This window comes from Vigna radiata, chromosome 6, assembly GCF_000741045.1.
Source record: "Vigna radiata var. radiata cultivar VC1973A chromosome 6, Vradiata_ver6, whole genome shotgun sequence".
NCBI lineage: Eukaryota > Viridiplantae > Streptophyta > Magnoliopsida > Fabales > Fabaceae > Vigna > Vigna radiata.
Window position 1 is genome coordinate 5,417,082 of NC_028356.1, and position 8,415 is coordinate 5,425,496.

At 30.7% G+C, this 8,415-nt stretch overlaps 1 protein-coding gene across 1 annotated transcript; it reads right to left on the reverse strand.

Moving 5' to 3' along the window:
- Window positions 1–8: 8 nt before the first annotated feature.
- Window positions 9–1,889, reverse strand: LOC106763303 (LRR receptor-like serine/threonine-protein kinase EFR; the record flags this gene model as incomplete). The annotated part of the gene is made up of 1 exon (XM_014647504.2): window positions 9–1,889. A coding segment is annotated over exon 1 (1,851 nt), but the record flags the coding sequence as incomplete, so codon positions are not given.
- Window positions 1,890–8,415: the final 6,526 nt, after the last annotated feature.

Consider the following 8,415-nt stretch of genomic DNA (forward strand, 5'->3'; position numbering starts at 1 on the left):
ATGAGTGAAATTGCTGTAACATTATTAAAGACACCTCCTGTGGGAACCTCGCCATAAAGATGGTTAAAAGAGAAGTTCAAAGTATTTAAAAATCTCAACTTTTGTAGTTCAACAGGAATTGTGCTTGAGAAGCTGTTGTTAGAAAGGTCGAGGAATTCAAGGGATCCTAAAGAGCCCAAAAACGAAGGTATGCTTCCGCGGAAGAAGTTACTCTGCAACACAAGCTTTGTTAACCCGGAACAAGCGCCAAGCTGTTCAGGTATTTCACCAGAAAATTTGTTTCCGTGAAGATACAAACCTGAAAGGTGCTTCAAGTTTCCAAACTCTGAAGGGATGGAACCAGTGAAAGAATTGTAAGATAAGTCAAGATTTACCAAACCTTCAAAATTGCCAAATGTTTGATTAGGTATATCTCCATTTAAATTGTTGGTGGAAACACCAAGTGTCTGCATTTTCGTGCAGTATTTGAGACTTAATGGAATGCCTCCAACAAAACTATTTAAATGCAGATAAAGTTCAGACAATATAGTGAGATTGCCAATGGCACTAGGAATATTACCAGACAATTTGTTGTCGTACAGGGCCAGTCTTACTAGATTTTTAAGCCTTCCAATCGAATCTGGAATAGTTCCCTCTAGATAATTATCTTGCATGGTGAAGTCCATTAAACCAATAAGTTGTCCAATTTCTTCAGGTATCATTCCAGATATTTGATTCAATCCAATACTAAGAATTCTCAGGTAGGTAGAAAAATTGCCGATAAGACCTGGCACCTCACCACCAAATCCATTGCCATCCAAAATAAGTATGCGCAGTTGAGTACAATTTGTTAATGATGAAAGGAAATCCAAATCACGAGCTCTCCCACTTCCAAAACTATTATAACCAATGTGAAGCAGTTGAAGTTTATTTAAGCTTCCCAGAGTGAGAGGAATTGGCCCACTAAAACCATTTGAGGAGATATCAAAGCTTTCCAATCCGGTGATGTTGGATATGGAAGACGGAAATGTTCCATCGAACTGGTTCCCTCCAACAAAGAATTCTCTAAGGTGTGGAAAAGCAAGTTGCAGTTTCGATGGAAAAGTCCCAGATAACTTGTTTGCCACTAGAGAAAGAAGTTGAATATTGGAAAGATTATAAAGAGAATCAGGGACTACTTCTGACAAACTATTTAAACCAAGACTTAGCCTTTTCAAATTTGATAACCGACCCAAAACATGTGGTATACTTCCCACCAAATGATTTTCTGCAAGCGAGATATTTTGAAGGGATGAAAGATTCCCCAAAGAAGGTGGGATGGTACCAACTAGATCATTGGCAGCTAGAAGCAACTTATTTAGCCGTGTCATGGATCCAATTCCAAACCAGGAGGGAACTTCTCCAGTGAGTTTATTTTCCATCAAATTAATGACTTCCAGTTTAGAGCAGTTTGTAAGGTATAGAGGAATCTGACCATTTAGGTTGTTGTGGCTCAAGTCAAGAACCTGCAACCTCTTCAGTCGACCAATTTGTGTGGGAATTTCCCCATACAAGTTGATGTTGGAAAGAATGAGGGTTGTGAGGAAGGTTAGATTTCCTAAAGATGGTCCAAGAGTGCCACCCCAGATTTTATTTTCCAAGTGCAAGACAGAGACTCTCATGTGGCGATGTTCGCATGTAACACCCTGCCACTCACAGAAATGCAAAGAGTTGTTCCATGATGGAAGAGCATTAGGCACTCCATTGGTAAGCTTATGCTTCAAAGCAAGTAAAGCTAGCTTGTCACCCTCTGAATTGAAAGCTAGAGCAAGTGTAGGTGGCATTATGTGCACTAAGTTGTGTGAAACAATGAGAAAGAACATGAATAGACTTACAGCCATTGTTTTGCACAAAGTAGGATGTGGTCTTACGTTTTTATATCAGCATCCTTAAAATAATGTTTAAGAAATCCGTAGTGTATGTTGGATGTTGAAGTAATTGTAATGTTTAGATGAAAGCTACTGGAGAGACTATTACTTTCGCATCTTCCAAAAGATGGACCCGGTTTCTTACATTAGTGGGAGCGAGTGTGCTTCCAAAGCACTGTTCAAATGAGTCATATCTAACTTCAACTTTAGACTTCCAAATGAGTGCGCAATGACTTTAGTTGTAGAAACTTGATCATAAATTTGCCAAGTTTACTTTGACTTTTTAAATGACTGGTATTGAATTCCATGTAAATAAATTCATTTCCATTATTGTTCTTAAGATGCCATGTAAATAAATTCAATGTTTATAAGTAATTAAAAGACGTAGGTAGAAATGTTTTAGACTGCATTTACCAAACATAAAGAACAAAAAAAAAAACAACAATTTTAGACTTCAGTGAAATTTTAAATATGGTTGAAAAAACAACACATGAATTACTCATGATATTGATGTACTATATTTTTATCTCTTGAAAAAAGTATTTTACCTATAAAGATTCATTAAAGTAACTATTATTGTGATAAAAATAATTTTGCAAGTAACAAATAATCCAAACAAATTTTATCATGAAATAAAATGTTAGAAATGTATTTACTATTTTTTGAAGAGCACTCGTATGGTAAAAATTAAATTTAATTCAATATCATAAAAATTATTGTTTAAATTGAGTATTTAAAATGTGTATTCTCTTTAAGGTGATATCAAAGTTATTAATAATTGTCAGTACTTCTCTTTCACCAACCAAACTAGTTCTATGAAGTTAAATTAAATTTAAATTATATTTGTGGTAATAAAATTATATCTTAATTGAGTTTGTCACGAGATATTCTCTAACAATTAGTGTTTTTTAGTAAATAATTATAATGACTGTAAGGGCCTTAAAATTTTTAAAAATCAATGGGTCCTAGTTGGAGGCAGCCAGGCCCATCAGACTAAAGGAGCCTTAGTTTTGGAAGGGGCTTTTCTCAGAATCAGATTTCTCATTTGCCAATTTCCACTTTCTTTCTCTAAAACTCTTGCCCTAACAATTTCTCTGCCTTCTCTCTAGACTTCCAGCAAAGTGAACCATTCAATCCTTGATTTGGTGCTGCCAAATCGTTCCTAGCGTCAAGGGCTTCGATTCAAACCGAACATTTTTCGATCTAGCTGGTAACTCAATTTTTCCCCTTCTCTCCAACTGTTGCAGACCTAGGGTATGCAACTTTGTTGTTTCTCATGTGTCAATATATTCCTTTTTCTATTTTGTACTCTATTTTAGCTCTAGGAGCTGATTCCATCACCACTTTGGTGATTTTAGGTCCGGTTGATCTTGTCTCTACGTCAGGGTATTATTTGGAGGTCTTGTGTGAACTGTCTAGTGAAAGCAAAAGAGGCAAGGGGAGCTGATTATTTTTTTGGAATTTATTTTATAAAATATTTCAATGTTGAATTTGAACTTATGTGTTTGTGAAGCTGTCCTGCAATTTTTAATTTTACTGGATGCCCAAATCGAGACTGTGAAGCTGTGTATAATTATTGTGTGTTTAAATATTCAAATAGTGCATGAGAATTGGATGTATATGAATTGTCTCTCTTGAAATTAATCTGTTTTGGTTGAAATTGATCTTGTTGGAGGGTTTGGAGTAAGTGCTCTGTGAGAACATGTATATGGGTATTAAATAAGTGTACAAGTACTGTTTCAGAGTATTTTGAGAGGGGGGTAAAACAAAAAAATTGAGGGCTTGAGGTTTAGAGCACAACAGACTAGTTTAGGTAACTTTAATAAATTAATTAAAACTGGTTGAGAGCCTTTCTTTGTTGGTAGGATAGAGGGGACTTAAAAACCTGAGTTGGCACATCCCTGATCATAGAGCAGCCCTGGCCTGGTCCAATCAGTTGTGACTAGTCATATATGCTAGCGCCGAAGGTGAGTCTGATGCGTTCAGACATCTGAACCCTCTCCGGTGACCAATTGGGTAGTGAGGTGAGATTGGGAGGAGGCATTCTGTGATATTTGAATAGTTTAGCAAGCAATTTCATAATTAAGAAAATATTATAAGTTATTTTAAGGTAATACGTATCATGATATATTACATTTTATATATATATATATATATATATATATATATATATATATATGGATTTATATAATATAGTTACGCAACACATATAACTTCTATTAATATTATATAACAATACGTATGTTATTATATTTTATTAATATAATATAGTTTTATATATAATAATAGGTTTGTTATAATATAATATTATAATATGAATGTTGGTGTAATATAAATTAAAAATGTTTGTGTAGTGGTCTAATAGAAAATTTATAATAGAAGTATGGTTTAATATAACTATTATAATATAACTGAAGGAAACATGGTTTTATATTTGTACAGGTATTGATTAACTTAAATTAAATTAAGGAGTAGTTATTTTTATAATTTGTGATGAGAGAGTAATGTATATTGTAGAGATTGTGTATATGTTAATTGTGGCAAAAGTATATGATTACAAAGTGATGAAAGTACGATCCAAGTGGTAAACTAAGTTCCATCTGTGTAGAAGTAAACTAAGTTCCATCTGTGTAGAATCTCTCGGTGAAATTCTTAGTGTTTTAAAATGAAAGTAGGGGCTCAGCCTTGGGAGTCATTCTGACGCTTCAATGGTCAATCAAACTCACTTAGAGAGGTTGAACCATGTGGTGAGAAGTAGCAGGAGGTCCTTAGTCTTGGGGGCTCCCAGTATGTCTCAAGACGCAGAACGGACTAACCTCGTGAGTGTGGCAGGGTGGGGAACCCAAGTTTCATAAGTCACCACGGGTGCAAGACTCGCCATAGCCCGACTATCATTTTAAAGTCTGGACGAGTCAAGTCTAGAAAATAACATGCTTAGGTTGTGTTTATTAAACTGTTTGATTTAAGTTATTTATTGTATGTTATATACTTGATGTGATGCATGTTTTTTTTTTTTTGTATAATTAGCTCACCCTTGCATTTTCTTGTCTGTGTTTGAGCCATGTCTACTTGCTTGTTGTGTGTGCTTTCCTGTTGCAATGATCATCCACTTGGATGTGAGCAGAGGAAGGAGAGGTTTCACTGGAGCATGTCTTGGAGGAAAATGAAGATGTTGCAGCTTAGACTTACTACAATTTCTTAGTTATATTATGTCATTTTGAGATACTATGTTTTGTCTTTAAAATTTTTAAATTCTTAGCTATTTTGATGGATGACTGTAATCCGATTTCTCTAAATGCACTTCTGACTGCTTATTATGATTGATGATGTCTTATTATATATATTTGTTATATATTTGGGACGTCACAATGACTACTATTAATACTAATATAATGTATAAGTTTATGTTAGTTAAGGTCTACAACGTTTAAATATATTTTTAGTTCGTAAACTTTGATGTAAAATAAAAATTATAATTTTTTATATAATTTGGTTTTTAAACATTAAAATTGAATAAATATAGTCACTTTTAACCAAGTTTTTTTTTTTACACGTCAAATGATATTCCACCTAAAATATTAATGTAAAATAATATTAACATCATTGGATTAATATGACTAGATACATTTACTTTTAAAGTTTAGGGAACAAATCCAATCAAAGTTTGAAACATGGACAAATTTAATTTTAGGTTAAAGTTTAAGGACCCTAAATATATTTAATTGATTTAGTTCCTAGGTTGAATACTAATAACTTTGAAGTGATTTAATTCCTAACTTTCTTCTCTTTCTTAACTTTCTTCTCTTTCTTCGTAAAAACATTCTTATAACCTTTTTTTTTACAATATAAATTCATAAAATGTAGAATTTATTAATTATATTACATTAAAAGTGTTGTAGAAAAACTGACAAAATTATAAACAAAAATTTTTAAGACATATAAATTATTATCCTTAAGGATTTTTCCACGATCTATTGTGTAGGTTTCCCAAGATACAAGAAGAATTTCTCAGAAATTTCTAAAGATCTAAAGAAAATAAAAGAATAAACCCAAAATATAAAGAGATAAGAAAAGAAAGGAAGAAAAACTAAGAAGAAATTTATGAGAATCTAAAGAGAGTAAAAGAATAAATCCAAAATATAAAGAGATAAGAAAAGAAAGGAAGAAAAATTAAGATAGATTGAGGAATAAAACTATTTATAGAATATAAACTTGATCAAAATCTTTGCCACAATAATGAATAATAAAAACTTATCATTACATTTATAAATTTTAATGAGAGAAAAAAAAAACCTGTTAACCAATATTTAAAAACTAACATTTCTTTTGCAATTATTATTATTTTATAAAAAAGACCATAATTGAAAAATAATTGAGAGAAACTAAACTAATAAACTACGATCTTGAAAATGACAAAGAAAAAGCTTAAAATTTCAAAGTTTTGTAAAATAAATTTCAGCAAAAAGAATTTTAAATATCAAATAATATGCTTGAGAATTAAAACAGTAAGAACAATACAATAAATAAAAGAGATTTTTTAAAGTAAGGGACATTAAGATCAATTAATAAGGAAAATAAAAACAACTTTACACAAGAAATAGATAAAAATGGTGACGAATAATGTTTTTTTTGTTATTTTAATTATATATGAACATTACTCTACATTTAGTTTAACTTAGGAAGATTTTCATGAAAATTTCAATCTCTCCTTCAAGCCTTGCATTAGAGGTCCAATATAGTTAACATCAAAATTTACAATACTAATGCCTAATTTGCATATTTTGGTGGTAAGATTTCATAGAATGAATATTAAGTTTTTCTCCTACCATCCATAATACTTTTTGACTCAACTCAACAATGTCTTATCCTTGATTTTGTAATGTCTACAGTGAATTAGTTATCACATAAAACAATCTTCAATCACAACAACTCAACTCACAAACAAATTATCAAAGAAGAAAATGAATTTTTTTCCTTACCCTTAAAAGTCCAATATATTTGTACCTAAAACTTCTCTGAATGGTAATAGGTTTGAGATTTACATCATATGTATTTCACAAAAAATGAACCCAATAATTTTATCCAAATTATCTTATAAGTACATCAAACTAATCATTTCCTCCTATCTTGATTAATCCATACCCTCTTAAGGTTCACTGCTTGAGATGAGATATCTTCATTATCTCTTTCTATTGCAATTTTTTTTTTAACAATGCATACGAAATGGTTTATGATTAATTTATTCTCAGAAAATTGTTAAAATATAAAAATCATTTTCTATTTACTTTAAATAATCAAAATAACATCATTAAAATTTATTTGTACTTGCTTTATTCATCACTCCAACCCAAAAAGATTTTCATTCAATAAAAAATTGAGAAGATGATGTTATTACAACTTTATCCGAACTAAAAATTTCTAAATTAGTAAAAAAGAAGAACCTTCCACTTTAGCTCCATCAAATAACTATAGTGTTAAGTTGCTATTATTATAATTCTAAATGTGCATTAATGATTCCTTCTTAAAACCAACATCCCATGTATTTATTATTTGGAATATCACAGTAAAAAAAAAAAACGAACTTGTTCAACAAATTATGTAAGAGTTCATTTTAATTACATTTCATTTATGAATGAGCGGCATATATTAAAATTTTTTTTTACAATATCTGCTGTATAAAATTTTTAAAGATATTAAATACATAAAATATACTAAAATTAAAAAAGTACTTTTTATTTATATATACTAATTTATATATATGAAAATATTTAAAAAGATCAAGACTCTTATAGGTCTTTCTACATTTATCGATCTTATTAATCCTTGATGTAATCATAAACAAATAAATTATTATATTTCAAGTTTTATAACTTTAAATTTTATTTGATTATTTGACTTTTAATTTAATTAATATATTGATTGGTTACTTTTTTTCCATATATGATAAATATCAAAGGAAAAGAAACATAAATTCACATTTAGGTAATAAATCTTGATGATTTATCCTCACAGAGTCGAGAAGAGCAACATTAATTCATTTTATGTTATGTTCGTTTGGAATGAAATATTGTTTATAATTATATCGTCCAAGAAGAATTTGATGATGAATATTATGTTCATATTCATGTATTTGAAAGCGGGAGAAGACGAGATTTTGCGGAATAGAGTGATTTTTGAATCTTTGAACTTCGTTAATTTGAGACTATTAACTATGAAAATACTTTTCTATCTACAAGTTTGTTCACGTGCATGGTTGGTTGTGGTATTGTATTTATGATGGAAGGACAAGTAGCTGAGTTCGTGTGGTGGTGCTAACCTTGTGGATTTGAGTTTGTGGTTAGTGTAGGTGATGGAGCACATGGTTCTTAACTCATGGAGGTGGTGGATGTTACTTGGTGGTTTGTGGAGGTGAAGTTGTTTCCTATTTGGTTTTGTTTGATATGGGGTGGTTTTGTAGGTTGATAACAGTTGATTTTACATGTTTTTACGTGTATATTTTGGTAAATAAATAAACTCTTTCACAACTTTA